General features: G+C 49.3%; 1 protein-coding gene across 3 annotated transcripts in view; it reads right to left on the bottom strand.

The window, feature by feature from the left end:
• Positions 1-3,262: 3,262 nt before the first annotated feature.
• The window catches only part of Il18rap (interleukin 18 receptor accessory protein), a 28,754-nt gene continuing 11,588 nt past the window's right edge, over positions 3,263-20,428 (bottom strand). For all 3 annotated transcript variants that reach the window (XM_013522677.1, XM_005400772.2, XM_005400771.2), the window contains 7 exons: positions 14,877-15,027; positions 13,338-13,403; positions 11,379-11,502; positions 8,925-9,076; positions 7,119-7,256; positions 4,851-5,024; positions 3,263-4,158 (listed from right to left, as the gene is read on the bottom strand). In XM_013522677.1, the coding sequence (XP_013378131.1) occupies positions 3,752-4,158; positions 4,851-5,024; positions 7,119-7,256; positions 8,925-9,076; positions 11,379-11,502; positions 13,338-13,403; positions 14,877-15,027 (1,212 nt within the window). In that variant the 3' untranslated portion in view covers positions 3,263-3,751. The remainder of the gene's footprint in view (positions 4,159-4,850; positions 5,025-7,118; positions 7,257-8,924; positions 9,077-11,378; positions 11,503-13,337; positions 13,404-14,876; positions 15,028-20,428) is intronic.

Here is a 20,428-nt window from a genome sequence, read left to right as displayed (position 1 = left end):
CCCCCCTCAAGTGACATCAGTTTCCACCACCCAGCCCCTGTCACCTCCTGCGTGTCATAGTCCACTCATATGTTACACTTATCCACCCTGAAAATCCCTCAGAAAATGTCAGAATGGTTTGTTTCTTCTGACAGACCGAGTCCCGGATGTTTTCAGTGTCCTTCCCGCTGAATCTGGGATTCGGCAGGTACGTGGTCCAGGGCAGGGGACCCCAGGCGTCCGCCTTCGCTGTGGCTCCAGGGTCAGTGCTTTTGGCTGCCCCAGGCTGTGCCCCTCCCCGAGGCCAGTCCGGGACTCAGGAAGGGATGTGTCCCTCGTTTGGCTCTCTAAGCCGTGGACTTCCAGTGAGGCTGAGTCACATTGTGCCACTTGGTGCTGGACCCAAGAGTTGATCGGCAGCAGCATGGCCATGGCCACCTCCTCTCCTGGTCGCCGCTCTGTCCCGACTCCACAGTGCTCCCTGGGCTGGGCGTGGGGCTCCTGGCCTCCTCTTTGCAGTTCTCTGGCCAGAAGGCAAGGGCTCCATTCACCCCTCAGTGGAGCACAGTTCCCAGGACTCCAGCCCCTCTGTAGCTGGGCAGAGAAAGCACTGACAGAGGCCAGCCCCTGCTCCTGGCTCGTCCTGCTATGCAGAGGTCCACTCGTGGGGCTCCAAGGGTGATGTGAAGTCAGGGATACTGGAGGGAAATCCAACTGCTAGACTTTTAACTTTTATCTTTTCCAGTCTTCCTAGTGCCGATTACTTCTGGTGGTCCTCACACTGACTGCCTCTGTGTTTTCCCCTGGGTTTTACAGCAGCAACGTGAAGGAGCATGGGGTGGGGGGGACTCTGCCTTTCCTGGAACGATAGCCCAGACTTAGACAGACAGTGAAGACCAGCCTTCCATGCAAAACCCACCGGGAAGGCTGTGAAAACCACCTGAGACACCACACAGGCTCAGAAAGGAGAGGCTGCAGCCTGTGTCCAGCTTCCAAATGAGGCCACGCTTTCAGAGTGAAGGAAAGCTCTTGGCTGCCTCAAACTGGGCGGATGCCCTGGGACGTCACACTCTCTTCTAACTGTGCTCACTGAGGCCAGCTGTGCGATCCCAAAGTCATCTGTCTGGTTATTTCCATGCAGACAATACAAATAACCTCTTGTCCCGGCACCCACACACCTGGAAGAGTGCGTTCTATCGCTCTCAGCGTCTGCGTCTGCCTGTGTGAGCGCCCTGGGAGGCTTTTATGGAAGCTAAGGACAGAGCCCCAAACGCCCACAGCGCCACAACAGGAGGGTCTCTGGGAGTCACAGGAGCTTCCTGAGCCAGAGGCCACAGAGAGACGCTGGCAGGGGAGCAGGATCCTGGCCTTGCGGGCTCCTCCCCGCCTGCGGAGACCGCAGTGATCCTGCCCAGAAACTTACAGGCCTAATTTCTACCCTTCGGCTCCCTGTAACTTTTGCACTGAAATTTCCAACAAGGGTGTTGTGTGGTGCCAAAGCCACAGTGGTCTGTGTGATGTGGCTGCCTCCCTCTGCGAAGAAAGATCCCACGGGCACCGTGCGGCCACAGGACAATGCCTTATCCAGGCAGAGCTTGGGTCATGGTCAGACCACCGGATGTGACACACACTGGGTGAGTCAGCTCAGTGCTCCTTCCCTTCACTGCTCAGGTGGGGAGCCCTCTGGTCCCAGGTCAGCCCAGCCCATCCATGCCAGCCCATCCCGTTCATCCCACCCCATCCCATCTCATCCCATACTACCCCATCCATCCCATCCCATCCATCCCATCCCATCCCATCCCATCCCATCCTATCCTACCCTATCCCATCCATCCCAGCCCACCTCAGCCCAGCCCAGCCCAGCCTATCAGGGGTGACAACATGGGAAGAGGGCTGTCCTCCAAGCAGGACCAAGCACTCTTCTGGCCGCAGGCTGACCTCTCGTAAGGAAAGCAGACACAGGAGTGGGACCAGCCTCGTCTACCAGAGACAACGCCTGGCCTCCTGCACACCACCTCACTGCCTTGGAGGACCGAAGCTGAGGCTGCGGGACACACACATGGAGGCAGGGATGCCCAGGCAGATAGCTCGAACTACAGCCTCTCCCGGCTCCATCCTGGCTGCCTTTTCGATGCTGGGTGTCCTTGTCTCCCCGACACAGCCGGGCTGATCCGTCCTTCCGCGGCCCGTCCCGCATGTATGAAGCAGCCGGTCCATTCCTGTCTCCTCTCTGGACTAAGTACTGTGGCCCCGTTTGTCCTCCGTCCAGGGACCCAGAGCAAGGTCGCGCACTGACGCTCCGCATGAAGGAGCCTGGCGCGGCTGAGCCTTGGCCTCCCCTGCTTTGCGGCCGATCTGGCAGAGACCGTCACCCCCAGGAGCGCCCCCCCACGCCACAGGGTCTCCCACTCGCGGTGCTTCTTCACCTTTGCTGTGTGTTGTGAAAGCGACCGTGCCTGCGCCTGCACGCGGCTCTTTCCCAGGCGACTGAGCGGATGTGGCGCTCGCTGGAGAGGCCGGGCCTGGCCGCAGGTGCAGCTCCCCCAGCTTCACGGCCCGAGGCCGTGGGCCACGCCTGGGCAGCAGGCTGGGCGCTCAGGGGGATGTGCGGGCGGCCGGCGCTGCGTGCGCTTTGCTAACGACGCTCTCAGCGCGCGAGGCTCCCGGCAGCATCGTCCCGGAGTGGTCACCTGCGCAGAGCAGCGGAGAGGACCACAGCCCCGCCCGCTGCGTCCCGCGGCCGCCACCTCTTTTCCGCACTCTTTTGCGCCCTCGCATGGACTAGTGAACACAGCTCAGGAAATACAAAGTGGGAAGGTACGCAGAATGACAACAGCTGCGTCAAATGGGATCGACCTCCAGCTGTAGTGCTTTGAGGACTCTCCGCACTGATTTCCACAGCAGTTGCACTGATTTACATTCTCACCAACAACATAGAAGGGTTCCTTTCTCCCCAAAGGCATGCTGGGGATTTGATTTGATTTCTTGGTGATGGCCGTGCTTTCTGGTAAGATGGACTCTTACTACTGTGACCCGTGCACACCCACGTTTATAGCAACCCAACTCATCATCGCTTAACCTTGGAAGCTGCCTGCGTGCCCCTCAACAGACAGGTGGATGAAGGAAGTGTGGTGTTTACACTCCGTGGAGCACTACGCTGCCATAAAGAAGGATAAACTCGAGTCCTTGGTAGGAAAATGGATGCACCTTGAGACCATAATGCTGAGTGACATAATTCAGACACACAAGCTTAAATAACACAGAGCTTCTTTTATATGGAAACCCGAAGTATAAATAAAAAGAAAAATAGAAGATAGACAGTAGGAAGTATGGAGACAGAGCTTTCTCAAAGGGGCAGGGGATCAAGAGACGGAGGGGAGGCGGGGTGAAAAGGGAATGCAGGTGGGCTCAGTACACACACTGGCTCCCCACCAGGGTACAAGCATGATGCACTGCAGACCGCGCTAATAAAAGCTCAAACAGTGTCAGACTTCGAGCAGCATCCCCACCGCTGGTGTCTGATACAGTGATAATTATCTGACCGCCAGTGGGCACAGCTCTGCCCGCACAGCTCCCTTTAACACGTGTCCATGGCGGAAGCAGGTGCAGGAGTCAATCAGAGGCCCTCAGTGGCAGCTTCAGAGTCGGTCTGGGGCTCCCTTGCCCACTAGGTCGGCAGGAGGGAGATGCTCTCTGCCCACTGCACGCCCGTCAGCCCCTGTCCTCCTCCTGGCACAGACAGGGAGGCTTCCAGCAGTGGCGGCCCTGCTCCCTAGACTGTGACCGCATCCCAGCGGTTCCCGACCCACCCAGTCCTTTCTGGGGAGAACGCCCGCGGGACGGCTCTCAGCTGGCTCCACGCACACCATCGTGAATGCTTCACGGGCATGTGGCAGCGCACCTGGGTCCAGAACCTTGAATTGGGCGGAACTGATTTCAAGCCTCTCCAAGTGACAGTTGGCAAAACTCTGAGAGCTTTCTTCACAAGATGAGGTAGGGATTCTGGTTCCCGGAAGGAACAGAACTTAATTAAAATGAGCTTCAGCATTTGGTTGTTCAAGGCCAAATTCACGGCGGCTTGAAGTTCAAAGACTTGGGGTCCGTTGATATAGTTGGGGCTCAAGATAAATATTCCTCTTCTGCTTTTCTTAATGATGTTCACAATGTCTTCTGCATACACTGAGGACAAAAGTAAAGACAATGATTTGCCACTGAGACGGTTAACCCTCAGGCCACAGTAACCTGACCTCCCGGGTGCAGCCTGGGGCCCCCACAGCGATGATCTTAGGTGTGGACGGAAGGAGACACGGAAGGGTGTGCTCGTGTCCCCAGCTCTCCTTTCTCCCTCTGCTCTTGGCCCGGTTACTTCTACTGCGTCCACGCTACCCACTCTTGAGGGTACATGCTTGTGTCTCCCCGGTTCACGCTGCTCCTCTTGGGCCCTGTGTCCCCAATTTCTCGAGGAGCTGAGCCCGTGGGAACTGGGCAGGCTGGACCTCTAGGGGGGCAGGGGAGGTCAACGGACTGTGGCCGGAAGTCACGTGGGTGGCTCCTGCCAAAGCGCCGCTGGGCCCCATGCTGAGAACTGCGGAGAGCAGCTCCCACAAATCAGAAGGGCCACGTCTTCGGGGAGACACAGATGGCTTCCTACCAAAAGCCTAGGAAAGACAGCTTTGCTCTGAACCGCCTCCCAGGGCGGGCGCTATATTGGTTCTTTTCCGTCCGAAAGTGGATTTTTTTAAAAACGAGCACCTCCTGGTCGCGCGTCTCCGTGGCCCGGCCCCACTGACGCCGCGTGAGCCAGGGCAGGACTAGCAGCGCGGGCACGGGCCGCCCTTGCTGCGCTGGAACCCTCCCGGGCGGGGCCCTACCTCCTCCGGGGGCCACATCTCTCTCCAGCAAGCACAAGGTGAAGCCGTATTTGTTTTCCAAGATCTCGGGAAACAGACTCAGGGCCAAGTGCTCCTCACTGAGAGGCGAGGGGTCCTCGCTGCTAAGAGCGCTCCGTCTCGCATAGGACACGAAAGCGTCAAATTCCTTTTTATCTGAGGGAGAAGAACAACACAGAATGTCAGCCCCTGACGTTTCCCCTCATCACAGTTCACGCGCAGACGCCTGACGCTGGTGGTCTAAATCTCTCTTCCCCTACAAGTGACTACATACAAACCTGCAGAGGCAGGAGATCCCAGGAGCGAGCTCACCGCATGTCAGACAGCAGAGTCAGTGTGTCAGCCGCCTAACGCACGTGGGCGGCCCCACCCCTTCATCTGCACGTAAAGCCCCAGCACACCGGCATCCTTCCGGAATCTGGAAGCCAAACCACCGAAGTTCTCCACAGTCCTAGCACCCTCTGTCTCTCCAAAGTAACTTCGGATACTCTACCTTCGCTTCAAAGCGATCATTTTGCAGCAAACCTCACACCGATCAGCAGAGGGCGCTGGGGCGCTGCGCCTGAAAACCGGGTTCTGCTTCCAGGTCTGATTGCTAAAATGAGTGTTTTTGCTAATGAGAATGGGACCAAAAGGACAGGGCATGCGCGCGATTAAGAAGCATAAAGATGTGCCGTGTCCAGGCACCGACTCCCCACCAGGCGTTGCGTCGTGTACTGCAAACATATACTCATAAAAATTTTTTAAATGTACAAAAAGATCGTTTAGGTAGCTAAATAAGCAATGCGCTAGCCGTTGCTAGTTGCTTACTATCTTGTTTGGAGATATTGCATCGGTGTTTTTATTGTTTATTGCTTTTTAAAATAAAAAAAGTCAAAAGGTGACGGGGGGGGGGGACACTGTGAGTCCTGTCTCCATTCATGCGCTGATAAAAACTTTCTGAAAGAAAATAGGAGTTCCTTGCGCGGTCACAGGAGAAGGGACACACTGAAATGCGTCCCACTAACGGGGGATGCTCCCACACAAGCTTTCTAGCCTTGAGATGAAGGACGCTGCAGGAAGAGAGGCGTGAAGTCACCCAGGGAAGCAATGAAGACATCGCTTAGACAGTGGGTTCCATGAAAACAAAAACAAAAACTATCTTTTAAAAAATAAATCAAACCAAAAGCACTTCCGGCTTACAGGTTCCCGGGAAGAGGCCTCACTAGCGAGTGCGCGGAAAGACCCGGCTGGCTCACTTCGCTATTCTGCTGTTGTCAGCATGTCAGGTTCTGCTCTTTGGTTCTGGGGATTGTTTGATTGGTTTGGTGCTGGGCGTTGAACCCAGGTTCTGATACATTTCTTGGTCTTTCCTCTGTGGTCTGCTTTCTCCGAGCAACAAAACTATGCATTAAAACTGCAAATATTCTGTCCTGGGAATAACTAAGATGAGGAAAACAAATAAACAAAAACCAAATTCCACTCTTCCCGTCTAAGGAAGCTCATGTTCGCGAACATTATTTCTTCGCTTGCATCTAAATGGACAGATACTTGTTAAGAGAAAGACACTTGTGCTTCCCTGACCTTCCCACTGCCCTACACGAGCCCTGCTCCAAAGCCCACCTCTGATGCCTTCAGCTCTAGGCATGCGACTCCACCTGTCTCTGCTTATCAACCAGGGTGGTTGTGACAACTGCGGTAGACGGTGTATGTAACAGGGCTACACTGGAGTCCCCAACAAATAACCATTGCTGGCACCTGCTGGGTTTGCCTATATGTGAAGACGCCACGCTGAAAGCTCAGCCCTGTGTGTCTCTTGCAGCAAGCTCTCACAGCCTCCTTCTGCACTGCAGCCAGCCCGGTCCTCCTGTACAGAGGAGGTGCTGAGGGCTGCACATGTTATTTGCCATATTGCCAGAGGGTAGAGGGTAGAGGGTAGAGCAGGATTATTTCCAAGTCTCACCAGTACCAAAGTAACATCATCTACGAGACTGTTGGTGAATGGAATGAAACAAAAAAGCATCTCCCCATCGAGCCCTGGTGAGAGGCTGCACGCCCCCCAGGGGTGCGACTCCCCCATCAGGAACATCCATTCCTGAGCTCCAACCTTACGCTCAGCCCCAGCAGCAGGAGCCATCCGAAATTCTTCCCCAAGATAACTCCAAGAAACAGAGCCAGCGGACAGTGACAGCACTGTCTCTTGTCCTGGCCTCAGCCCTGTATCCACGGGCTGGGAGGGACAGTCAGTGGCGACATGTGAGGCATCCTTACCCCCGAGAGTCTCATCCTTGCTCCAGTAGGTCCGGCACAGCAGCAGGATTTCAATCCAGTAGGTGTAGACAAGGACACCCGCTGCCAACACGCCCACCAGGGTCGAAGCAGTGCCGAGCAGCACGTACAGGAACACCACTGCGGGGACAGGGTGGCCGTGAGCCTTGCAGAGGCAGCAGCGGGCTGTGATCAGCTCGGGTGGCGCAGTGGGTTTCCGGTCACCTCTTCCTTCCCTGTCACATCAGTCACTGCCACGGGAACATCTTAATCAAGTCTGGTGGGAACTGACTACAGCCGGCTCTGAAGAGCTCAGGGGAGGGTGCCCTTCCTGGTTGGGGTGACTGGAAATGCCTGTCAGTCATTTTGTTTATTGTCTCCCATAATCTATGACTCCAGCACAACCCATCTGAATCCTACTCAGTGCATACTGTAAATTATTTTCTTATATTTCCATCCTTAATTGAGTGGAAACTTCCTGAGAGGAAGGAACAACTGGGATAGCAAAGAATAGCTTTCCAGTGTCTATGTCCAGAGACGAGTTGGAACATTCTTCCACTCCTCCCATTAATAGCTGGCTGCTGCACAAGCAGCCACGAGTGTGTGTCAGAATAGCTTTCAGAATGTGTGTGTATATAAAATAGCTGGGATAACTGTACTGCTGATTTCTGATGGTATATTGAAAGGGACAGTTAATGCTTAAAATTTTTTATATTTTGACCAATTTTGCATGCTTATCTCTGGTAATCTGAGCAACTGATTTGAAGACAACAATATGCAATAGAACAACCACCGGTGAATTCCTGCTATCTTGTCTAGTGAAACTCTGTATTGTCTCTGATGTTTTTTCAATAATTATTTTTTATTCTGTTTAATGGTTTGAACAGTCTTCCATCATTACATCTAGTAATATGAGCAATGTAGTTGAAGATAACAATATGTAATACAACAACCATGGTTAATTCCTATCGTTTTGTTTTGAAACCCTGTATCATTTTTAATGTTCTTGCTTTGTTTTGTTTATGTCTGTGATGTTGGTTTGTTGCTATTGTTTTTTTTTACCACTTTCTTTAAAATAAAAAAATTTTAAATCAGAAAAAAAGAAACTTCCTGAGACCAGAAACCACATCTAGCTTACCAGGGCACCGTGCACAATTCCTAAGGCAAGGTGTCTACAAACCTCTACAGAAAAGGCCACCTCCAAGAACATCCAGGAGAGTCCAGGCACACACTCAGTCTTACTTAAGCCTGACACACACTCGTGGCTGTTTGTGCAGCAGCCAGCTATTAATGGGAGGAGTGGATGAATGTTCCAACTCGTCTCTGGACATAGACACTGGAAAGCTATTCTTTGCTCAGACTTTCTACTCCAGCTCTTTACGAGGCTAAGGTCAGTGCTGGGTGTGCGTCACTCCACACACTGAGCAGGAGGACTCCTTGCCTTCTCTGTTCTCTGCCCATGGGAGCAGGAGCTACCCCACATTCAGCAGCAGGAGGTAAAGAGAAAGAGCAAAGGCAGCTGGGTTCTAGTACAATAGCGGCCGCGTGGGCGTTTGCAGAGCAAGTGTGTGGATGAAGGAGTGACAAAGAATGACAGGCTCTGCACAGAGCCTTAGTTAAGAGGTCCATGTCTGAATCATGACTTTACCGGCATTGGACAAGGTGTACAGGGGTTGAATCAGTAAGGTTCTTAAGCAGAGTCCAGCACCTAGGAAACGTGCCGTGATGCCCTTGTCATTTGTCTTAGGAGCATGCGACCCCACCCAGCGAAGCGTAAGTGCCCTCCAGTGCCTGCCGCCACCAGCTCACCTCCTCTCTTCTCCTTCAGTTGGATGGTCTGGGTCGTGTTCCCAATGGAGTTCTGGGCAAAGCACACAAACTTCCGCCTCAGATCGCTCTGCGTGACTTCTTTCAAGAAGATAACACGTTCAATGACTTCCTCCTCAAAAGTGGATTTAACACTAGGGAAGGAGGGAAATTTAATGCTAGGGAAGGAGACACCCACTGGCAGGATCTGGAGATTTTAGAGCAGCCGCGGTTCCATGTTCAGAGCCATGGGACTGGTTCAGTAGGAAGACAACAGAGGAACCAAGGTAGACAGAGTGGTGCCATCTTGCCTGACTTCCTGAGCATGAGCACTAAGACACAGTCCAATTATGGTCCCATCTGACTTTCCTTACTCCTCCGAATTCCCCTTGAGGACAGAGAACAGCAATCATTTGTAAAGGACTCACGCTTGCCCAGGGTCTACTGTGTACTGGACTCTTCTGAGAACCAGAAATGGGCTCTAATCGCCTCCATTCCTCATCTCACATGAACTCCACAAAGGAATAACGGAGCAGCCTGACCTGGCCAGTGACAGGTGACTCAGAAAGAAGCCCTCAGCTTGTACTTCTAGGAGGGGGAGCTTGGTTCCCAGACCTGAACTCTGCTGCCCCATCCATGAAGTGGTGAATCTTGGCCTTTAGTCACAATTTGGACTCTCTAAAGTTGCCTACCTCCCGGCTGCCCCCGTAAGAAGTCCTGCCGATGTGGTGATGCTTTGAGGCTGTGCTGCTGGAGCCTGTGCACCAGCTCTGGTACCCAGTGTGCTTCCTACCTGCCCTGGAGTGGCGAGCACGTCGGCCCTCCTTCTCCACTCCTGACCGGGACCTGCAGAGTGGAGGCTGTTGCCCGCAGGCTGAGGTGGACCGAGGAGCCCCTCGCCCACCCTGCCTCCTTGAACTTTCATGCACCTTCATCTCACAGTGGGAACGATGGCTTCCCTGGCCGCACAAGTCCTTGCTCCACGTTCTCATTCTTATCAAAGCTCTCCTTAACTTTCTGTGATAAGGCACACTTTTCAGAATGGTATTACACATGTTCACTGAAATATTTAAAAATTAGAAGGCACTTATTTGCTGCATAGGTCCCCCCTTTGGATCACATCTTGGGTCAATGCAGGGGTGCATCCTTAAGTGACTTGCCTGACTGGACCCAATGGACGCAAGCCACTGTCCCCTCAGAGAACAGCTGATGAGCTTCGGGGATCAGATGGCTCTGGGTCCTAGAGTTTCCCACTTTCCCTTGAGTTAAGGCTCCCCCCAGTCTGTCCCACCCACTGATCTGGGTTTATGCTGCAGACACCAGTGAACTAGGTCCACTTTCCCAGAAGACATAACAGCTCATAATATTTCAAGACAGACAGCTCCCTGCTCGGTCTCCCCTGCAGGAGTTAAGTGGTTTCCATTGTTCTCTGCACCTGTTTTCATCAGACTCTGATTAGGTCCTCTTCTCTGGGAATGTTCCAGACTGCTCATGTTTCCTGAGCCAGGATCCCGGCACACCGAATGAGTCACACTGATGAAACCACCCGCTTCCACTGGCCGGACATGGAGGTGCTACTTCTGGCCCAACAGCTGAGTCAGCACATCTGTCTGCTGGGCACCTGGGCAGCTTGATTTTCCTTCCTTGCTTCCTTCCTTCCTTCCTTCCTTCCTTCCTGCCTGCCTGCCTGCCTGCCTGCCTGCCTTTCTTCTTTCTTTCTTCCTCTTTGTTTCTTTCTTCCTTTCTCTTTCTCTCTTTCTTCCTTCCTTCCTCCCTTCTTTCCTCCATTCCTCCCTTCTTTCTTTCTTCCTTTCTTCCTTTTTTTTGTTTTAGTTTTTGAGGCAGGGTCTGGCTGTGTAGCTCAGCCTGGCCTGGAGCTCACTACGTACCCCAGGCTGGCCTTGAACTTGCTCCCGCCTCAGCCCTCTGAGTGCTGAAATTACAGGTGTGTACCACCACATTCTTCATGGGTAGCTTGATTTTTAAGGCAACCACTTCGAACTGTTGCTCCAAAGCAGACTTAAAGACCACTTTAGGGATGGGGTGTAGCTCACTGGTAGAGCTTGGTGCCCTGGACTGCTCTGGGTTAGATCCTCATCACCAAAAGCAACCAAACCCAAATAAAAACCAAAGAATGCTGTAATACAGTCATACATGGCTTGGTGACAGGTTTTGAGTGGATTTCATCATGGGAACATCAGAGTGCACTTAACAAGGGCTGAGATGGTTCTGTCAGCTCTAGTGGTGTCATCGTATGACTCCACTGTCAAGTAGGGCCCCGCAGCACCAGGCAAAACCCTGGGGCACCCAGATTTAATATTAATGCACACATTGCAGTTCTGTGTTTTTATTCTCACTACTGCGTGGCGTCGGTGACTAGCTCATTAAATACAATCCACTCTGTGTACATTTTGGTGATTTCTAAAGGTGAAAGCATCTAGTCCGTGTTTTTCTTACCTTTTCTCCTGAAATACTGGGAATTCCCACTCCTGGTCAGCATCTCTGATGTACCACCTTATCACAGGGTTAAAGTTCCGCTGGAAGCCAAATCGCACAGTGCAGGGAAGAGTTAAAGGTCTTCCTGAAAATGAGGAGGTCGGAGAAGACAGGAAGGACGCACGTGAGAACATGGGGTCTCAGGCTGGGGATGCCCAGAGGCTGCTTCCTGACACGGCCTGGTGTGCAGCTGAGACAGCAGCACCAGGATAATGGGGTGTTGAAACACCCCATTCACACACCCAGAAACCCTAGTGCTCTCGTCTCTTGTGAGCAAGTCTGTGTCTGAGACATGTGACCGTATGTTGTTAGCATGAAGGTCAGCACGATAGTACCCCAGGGTCCCAGTGGGGCCCAGGGGAAACACCAGGAAATGAGGTGTTTCTGGGACCAGCCAGGTCTTCTGCACCAATGGGGAACATTTCCGTAACCATAAGTTCAACCATAAAGAAGTTAAGTTCTTCTCAGCTCTTGTGGCTCCCCCTCATTTGTCAAGTTCCATAACACTGGTGTCTCATTTCAGAATGAAACCACAAGGTCACTGTCCAGTGTAATGAAGAAATCATGTCACACTCAGCTGCTCTTATAAACAGAGCACCCTGGGTGTGTTGTCAGACTGCCCTTCCTGGGCCCTTCCATGAGAGATCGCCAGATAGACTCTGCCTCAAACATTCTAACCATGGATGGCTCGGGACACCTTGTGGGGATTTATCTCTGCAGCTGGAGCCTCTCCACCGGTGATCTCTACAATTCGTTCGCACCATGTGTAACCTGACTATGTATTTTAAGTGATTATTTCTGCCTTCCGACTTCCTCCTATTTTCTCCACAGTTTTCATTTTATTAGTATATGTTTTTGATATACAATAGTTACATTCATTTTGGGGGATGGATGTATATCATGATCATTTCCCGACACTCTATCTACCTCACCCTGCTCCCCTCTTCTCCCCTCCAAAAGTTTGCCTCCTGTTAGCCACCACCTCTCCCTTATTTTTCTCTTTCATTTACTTATATTTTGGGTTTCTCATGTAAGAGAGAGCATCCCATGTTTAGCTTTTTATGTCTGACGTATCTCACTTATTATTGTCTCAGGATTCACCCATTTTCCTGCAAATGATACGATTTCATTCTTCTTTATGGTTGAATTTAACACCTCTCCCTTCCCCAGAAAAAATGACCCAGTAGAAAAATGGGCAAATGGGCTGAATGGATGCTGCCCCACCCTCTTCAGACATTTGCTGTACTGGTGTTGCTAGTTCTGTCCTCTGTTGAAACTTGTACCATAATACTTGTCTTTCCACATCTTTCCACAGTAATAAACCTTATATAGACATTGAAAAGCACACATATTCCATGAAAAAGAAAAACACCATTTGGTGTTAAATGCATCCGTTCTTATTCAGCTGTGGGGGAAACGCAAATGCTACGGATCTTGACAAATGAGGGGGATCCACAAGGAGTCAGTTTCCCCTCTACCCAAGCACGCACACTATTTTGGAATTCAAGTGCAGGTTGTAGTATTCCACAGAAGTTCTTTCAAAAACCAAACCAAACATCATGCTCAGAGGGCTAAAGCTACTCAAGTTGGTAAATGCATTGACACAACCAAAAATGACAACCCAGTCTTTCTTGGAAAAGCCCAGAATCTACTGGTCATGTTGAATGCACCAGCCACGGGTCACACATTGATTGTCCCATGGAAGCAACACCCTACAGGCAGTCTTGTGATGCCTAGGGACCAAACTAAAGGCTGGAGCTGAGGAGAAGCTCATAGCAGTTCAAGGCCCCAGAGCTCTTCAGGGCTGAACCACAGCCAGTTCTGCTGTCCTTGAAGGCCAGCTCTGTTTTCCTTATATCACACTTAGGCGAGTTCCTGGGAGGACAGCATCATTCAAGGTGACAGCCTGACCCAGCTTACCAAGTTCTACTTCCAGGACGTCCTTGGTAGGGTACACAATGTCTGGTTTGAACTTAGTGTCGGCCACTAAAAGATGGAAATAAAAATCATTATTTACATCAAGAAATCTGAAAACCTGCTTGCGGAAGATTTGGGGACAACTAGATCAGTATTTGGATCTAAATGTTCAATGCTGCTTATTCAAATTCAATCCACAATCCTGAAGTCCAGGAACTCAGGTCTCTGTGTATAAATCGGCTTCTGGAATGACCCGGGCACCTGGTTGTGAGCCCGTGAAGCATCACTGAGGAGCCCACGTCACATCCACCCCTGCACTCGCCTCTCGCCGATCTGCTGCCCACTGCAGACCGGACCCTGCATCTTATCTTCTACTGCAATGGCTCTTTTTGGTACTATCAGGCTGAGCCACCCGACTGGAGGGAAAACCCATGTGATAAATGTGCTTCAGCTTCCTGCCCCAAACTACCACCCTAGCCTCCCCTTCAGGCTTCCTTCTGGTCCTATCTCCCAGCAAAGGAGAGCTGCGGTCTCTGCTCTTACATCACTGGTCTGACTTCTCACAGGCCTCCCTCCTCTGGAGGTATAAATTAAGAGGAAATAAAGGAAGAAAGGAAAGAAAGAAAGAAGGAAAGAAGGAAAGAAAGAAAGAAAGAAAGAAAGAAAGAAAGAAAGAAAGAAAGAGAGAGAGAGAGAGAGAGAGAAAGAAAGAAAGAAAGAAAGAAAGAAAGAAAGAAAGAAAGAAAGAAAGAAAGAAAGAAAGAGAGAGAGAGAGAAAGAAAGAAAGGGAAAGAAGAAAAGAGACAGAAAGAAAGAAACAAGAAAGAAAGGAAAGGAGAGGAACAAGGAGGGATGAAAGGAAGGAGAGAAAAAAGGGAGGAAGGGAAAGTAACTGACACCAGTCAAACAGTCTAATAAGGGGAAGTATTATCATATTTGGAAATAATGGGAATTCATTGTTAAAGGGGTATAAATTGGCAAAACAATACCTTAATATAGTGCTACCTTTGTGACACAAAACACAAGGCAGTCTATTGCATTAATGGATGGGGATATAGCTAGAGAAAGTGTGAAAGCACCAGTGTAAAGAATATAAACACCATGACTGTGACCACTCTAAGGTAAGACAGTCTGACAGCTGTGGGGACACAGTCCCCGCAAACTAAATTCAGTGCTTTGTTTCTCTAAAAAAAGAACATGATTTTGAGCATGTGGGAAAATATTAACACATCTAACGTGGTGATGAGTACGTGGGTGTCACTTGGTACTTCTGTGTGTGAGACATTTAGTATAGCTTTAAATTCATCGCAAAGGTAAGCCAGCGGGAAATGAGTAGACAACTCAACTTGTGGTGACAGCGGGCGCATGGGACAGAACGGAGTCTCCCTGGGGGCTGGGGGCTGGTTTGATGTTCACTTCGTCCCAGGCTCTCAGGATTACATGTGCATGATCTCTCTTTTCCTTGAAAGGAAGAGGTGACTGAGGGAGATTATTTTGTTGATCAGTGAAAGTCTTGGCCCTCACGGCCCATGTCTCACTTACCGATGGTTCTCACTTTAACCACAGCTCTGGCTGTCCAGGAGCTTGCATTTGGCGACAGAGCGTAGTCACACACGTACGTGCCCTGGTGGTAGTCATAGATGTCATCCACCAGGATTGAGTCGCTCTTTTCTCCAGAGAGGACTCTTCCATTCTGGTCCAAAAGATAAAAAGAAGTTAAATACATTTCTTGAAGCAGAGAATTTGTATTCCCCTGACTCTAAGGGTGCCAGCGGAAAAACTTCACACATCTGAATCAGGAAGGAAGTGGGTCAATTTCAGATAAGGGCATGACACAAGCCATGAAGACCCTGCACGCAGCATGCGCTGTACAACTCCTGTATGAGGTAAGAGGCATTTCCTAATGCGGTGAGTGCTGTGCCGGGTGTAAAGAGAAGCCGGGCCCGATCAGCCCCCAAAGAGCTCTGCATCTGCTTTTCTCATTGCATGACTCAGGGCCCTGAGAGTGTTCTAAGAATTGATAAGTAAATGAATATTTAATAACATATATGTGTGTGCATTTCAAGTTACTATAGATTTTCTGTAAGTGAGGGTAATATATACTTTCTTCTTTTAAAAAAATCTAACTCTAGTAAGAGAATAAATTTGAGATGGGAGATATTCAGTAAATGAGCAGGTGCATAGAAGCATTACAATCAATGGCTGAAGAGTGAGAAGCAATGATTTAACTCTTGCCAGACCCAAAGTCAAGTAAGAACTGAAATGTAGGCATCACCAGAACTCTGCCTAGCTCAGGATCTATAGTGACTCCCTTCCCCCTCGGGTGAGCCTCAAGGTCCTCACGTCTGTGCTCTCTCGCTTCCCGCCATGGTCCACCACCTTTGCCCTTCCTGGAGGAGCCAGGGCTGTGCCTGGCCCCCAACCTGGCCTCTGCGCCTTGTTCCCTGCAGGCCGAAGCTCAGGCTGCAGCCCGGCTCCAGAGGCGGTGCCTGTGCTCCTGCGGAATCAGCCACTTCCTATCCCCAGGGCAGTGCACAGGTGGCCAGTTCTGTGTGTGCAGGCCAGGGAACGTCCTTCCCTGGAGTTGGTGAAGACAGCCTTGGTGCCTGAACATCCAGCTGTTCCTGAGGAATAAACACAGCTCCTGCCAGCGGGTGTGCAGCCCAACTTCAGGCCCTAAGGAGTCAGGAGGCCATGCGGGGCCTCGGCTTCCATGGAGCAGTGTGCTCCTGGAGTCTATGCAGAGCCTTGAAGGATGTGTGAGAGTCAGGGGAAGGTGAGGGTCATTTTAGGAGCAGCTGAGGCAAAGGACGTACAAGGGGGGATCAAAATATGTGAGTGTTTAAACTTTTAAAAAATTACTACAGTACAAGACACATTCTCATTAACTCCTCTCATGCTTGCTTGGAACACATTTATCCCATCATTCTTGCCACTTTCTGAAGCAGTTCTGGAAGTTCTCTTTCATGAATTTCTTTATGAGGAATGATCAGAAATAGAGTGAATGCTGCTATCCAAGGGAAAGGCAAGCTTGTAAAAACATGACAGTGTTCTCGTCCACCTTATTTATGACTTCTGGCTCTTCCCCAAAGACAAAATAACCATGAAAGAGAAATGTTTTTCATCCATTTGGGACAAGGAGGCAGCTACAACAGTGCCACTAAAGATACTCACGGAAGAGGACTTCCAGAATTGCTACAGAAAGTGGCAGGAACAATAGGATAAGTGTTGGAAGTCAGCAGGAGTATTTTGAGAGAACCACATGACAGTGTGTCTTATTGTGACACAATGTGGTAAAAAATTTAAACAGTATGTTTTCTCACACCTCTCATATGGAGATAAGCAAAGGTAGGAGTGCTGGTGGCCTTTGGAAGCAGCCATGCTTGGTCTCTGTCTGCCCAGTAGGTGGTAGGTGGGATGGAACCGGGATCTTGTGCAGGCTACTTGAACACATGAAGGTACAAGGAGAAGAAAGGTTTCAGGCAGGAGGTCGAGTGACCAGGCATTTAAAAAAGAAGTGCATGACAGCTAGGTGTGGAAACTCACAGAAATGTAAGCAGAGGTGGTCACAGCCACCTTCACGTCAACAAGGGTAAGGACACAGTGGGAACACAGGAACCCCTGGTTATCACTGCCGTCGGATGGGCCAGTGTGTCAACCCTGACCTCCGGTATAATAAAGTTTCCATGGTGCTTGGTCTTCAAGTTTCCAAGAGGGCCAGCAGCAGAGCTCTTATAACTAGAGTTGACAGAAGAGAGATAACCCACAAAATACAAGATGAGATTCTCTTATCTAAAGAGATAACAGCATCCTTTCTCATACATTATCGCACACATGATTTTCCAAAGGCTTCTCTGACTTCCTTCATAGAGATTCTGTTTCTTTCCTTCTGTAAATGAGGAAAAAATTTCTGAAAGATTCTAGAGTGAAAGTCAGTAAGAGAACTGAGAATCAGCCAAAGTTTTTCAGTTTCATGTCTGCTTGAGGAATTTCCCTTCATTTTGCCTTCCAGCCAGTAGAAACTGGGATTCCCCCAGTCTGAGTGTCTGGTACAATTCCTGTGGCCCAAAAGGTCACTTGCAGTCGGGGGCAAAAAGTGTTGGAGGAGAATCAGACTGGCCAGAGAGGGCAGCTAGAGGGAGAAAGAAAAACAAGGGCAAGAGGTGGGGACAGACAAGCTAAATATTTACCAGCTGATCTCCAGGATCAAGGCCACCTCAGAAGCAAAGCTAAGAACTGGGGATGATTCAGGGATAAAAACTCAGAGAGCACAGTAATGGCAAAGAACAGAATTCATGTGGGGCGAAGGGGTCAGTCACAAGAGAGAGTACAGAGGAGCCATAGGACCTCAGTGGAGCTACTGGGAGGACTACAAGGCAGAGCGGCCCTGGGTTTTAATCAGTGAAGGGTAGGTATGGCTTACTGTGTATCATTAAGACTTTATGAGATAGAATGCAAAGGAAATGTGAAGAAAAGAAATGAGGAAACAGGAATTTAGGGCAAGGATGATAAGAAACCCATCAAATAATGCAAACATAGATGATCCTAGTAGGAAAGGTGGTCCTCAGGCAGCTGCCTGGGGAGTTCTGTTTCCCTCAAATGTGAACCAGTCAAGAAATATAGAAGGAACATTCACAGTGTGGATCACACGGGTGGCATCAGTGAGTCCTAGAAAGAACTGAGGTGTGTGTTATGCTTTATATCTAGATCTCCCGCAAAGCCTCGTGCTTATAGGCAGGGCTTCTGGGAGGTGATTGGATCATGGGAGTCTGATACTCATCAGTGGATTAGTCCACCAATGACCTTACAGCTGAGTATGATGTTAGGAGGTGAAGCCTGGTAGAAAGTGGTGGGTCACTGGGGCATGGCCTAGAAGGGTCTATCTCCCTTCTCCTCCCTTGATCATTCTCTGCTTCCTTCCTGCCCTGCCATGGACTGTTCCTCCTCCGTCAGTCCCCTCTGCCATACTGCTCTGCCTTGGAGCTGGCTGGTTATGGATTGAAACCTCTACAAACTGTGAGCTAAAATAAACCTTTCCTCCTTTAACTTGTGGGTGTCAGATCATGTGTCTCAGCAAGAAGAAAGTAACTAAGTGTGCAAAAAACAGATAAATACCTGAAGATATTATACGACTTTTAATGACATGTGTCAATCAAGAAGAAGAGCAAAGTTCCTCTTACTAATTGGGGTTGTGATTGCAATTTTATACAATAGTGACATGAAGCTCTACTACCCACCAGGCAGGACAGTGCTGGGGAGCACCATGCCCAAGAACGATCCCACAGGAGCAACACTCCCTAAAAGTAGGTAACACATTGGTATTCCCACCTGGGGTTCTACCATGCTGTGGTGATGGGGGCTTCCAGGATTTTGGCTTCTAGCCCTGTTTTGTATAATGGATTTTAGGTTTCCATGTATGTTTCAATATTTAATACATCATAGACTCACTATGTCCAGATCTGTATGCATCACCTCTAACTAAATCAACTTCTCCTTCCTCCAATTTGGTAATATATTTTGAGCCTGCAAATATACTTTGAGCTACAAAATATTATAATGACATCTTTAACACCCTCATCATCTAAGCATGTAATCTTTTCTTTTATGCCCTGGAAATATCATTAGCATCTAGCACCACCATTCTCTTCCCATGCTATGAATGAGGACTCAGACTTGTAAAGCTCAAAGACACCAACAGGGTCCCAATAACCACCTCACATGAACAACCCACAGACTTAATTTCCAGTCTCACCCTAATCCTGAGCTGCTCCTCAAGCACTGAACATGGCCTTTATTTTTCTGGTGTTGTTGTTTCTGTCCCTTATGTTTTTCTTTTTTGCTGAGTGTAGCAACAGCCTTTTGCCCAAATTACCTGACAACATTATATTTACACACAAATACTGAACTAATATTTATCTTTTAGTGACAAGTGATGTATTAAATTATTGATGATCGGCCAGATGTCAATCCCGAGCCAAAGACTTGAGTGGATGAGTAAGCAGATGGTTATGAACACTTAGAAAAAGGAAATGAGTATTAATATCAGACAACTTTCATTCACTAGGAGCAACCACACCAAAGTCATCTCATTTTCCTCTGTAATTGAAGAGTTAGACCAGAGTTTCAGAGGAAGGCAGCAGGCACATCACATTTTTATTGTAGCATAAAATTTGGAAAATACTTTCATGGTCTCCCTGTTGCACAAGATACTTCTGGGCTGAATTAGAAGACCTTTGAGTGTGTCTTCAGCTAAATGAGCAGCAAGACCCCAAAGCAGTGGGTTAATGGGCCATCTGCAGCTAGCAGTGTCACCTGAGTCAGCAACTAAGATCCCTGGCTTAACACTTGCTTGTTCAGTGCTTTTAACAAGTGTTTGAGGGATCACATATGGTGCATGTTTATCTCATCTATGAGTTTCACAAATCTGGCAATGATAGATACCATGTCAGAACTTAAAATCAGAATTTCAATTTCTTGACGTGTACACTAATGAGTTGACACAAACAAATGAGAATTTAACAGGAATAAAGTGCAATAGTGAATATGGGTTAGAAATTCTATTCTACTTGCCAAAACTGAGGGAGTGCTCATACAACTGCTTGATTGCAGTTCTTGTGAAAAAGTCCCGCCTGCCCACTTGGAATGATTCAACTGTTAATAGAGCCACCCCAAACCTGGGAGCAATTGTAGGCTACATCAACAATCTGTTGGTAACAAAGAGGGAAATAGTTCTTCTGTTTTTAGTACTGATGGCCCAGCAAGTAGATTATTGTATTGCACAGGGGATAGGAAATTGTCCCAGATTATGTTCACCATGAGAACAATCAGTTGGGCCAATATATCAACCCAGAAATAGTTTTCAAACATATAAAATCTAAATTGCTTTTACTTCTTCTCTATCTAGAAATTCTCTAACCTTTGGGTATAGCCAGCCTTAGTGATGGTGTGGGGATCCCAGAGCACCAGTCACCCTGAGACAAATGTCAGTTATGATAAGAACTAGGCTGAAAGGAAAGAGAAGAGGTGGCTGGTCTGTGTGCAAAACCTCCTCGCAAGGCAGGGCCCAGGAATGACTTGACAACCACATCAGCACT

Source organism: Chinchilla lanigera, unplaced genomic scaffold, assembly GCF_000276665.1.
Source record: "Chinchilla lanigera isolate Chin_1 unplaced genomic scaffold, ChiLan1.0 scaffold00069, whole genome shotgun sequence".
In the NCBI taxonomy this organism is placed as follows: Eukaryota; Metazoa; Chordata; class Mammalia; order Rodentia; family Chinchillidae; genus Chinchilla; species Chinchilla lanigera.
The sequence above is the reverse complement of the archived record's forward strand: the minus strand, read 5'-3'. Positions and strand labels throughout refer to the sequence as shown.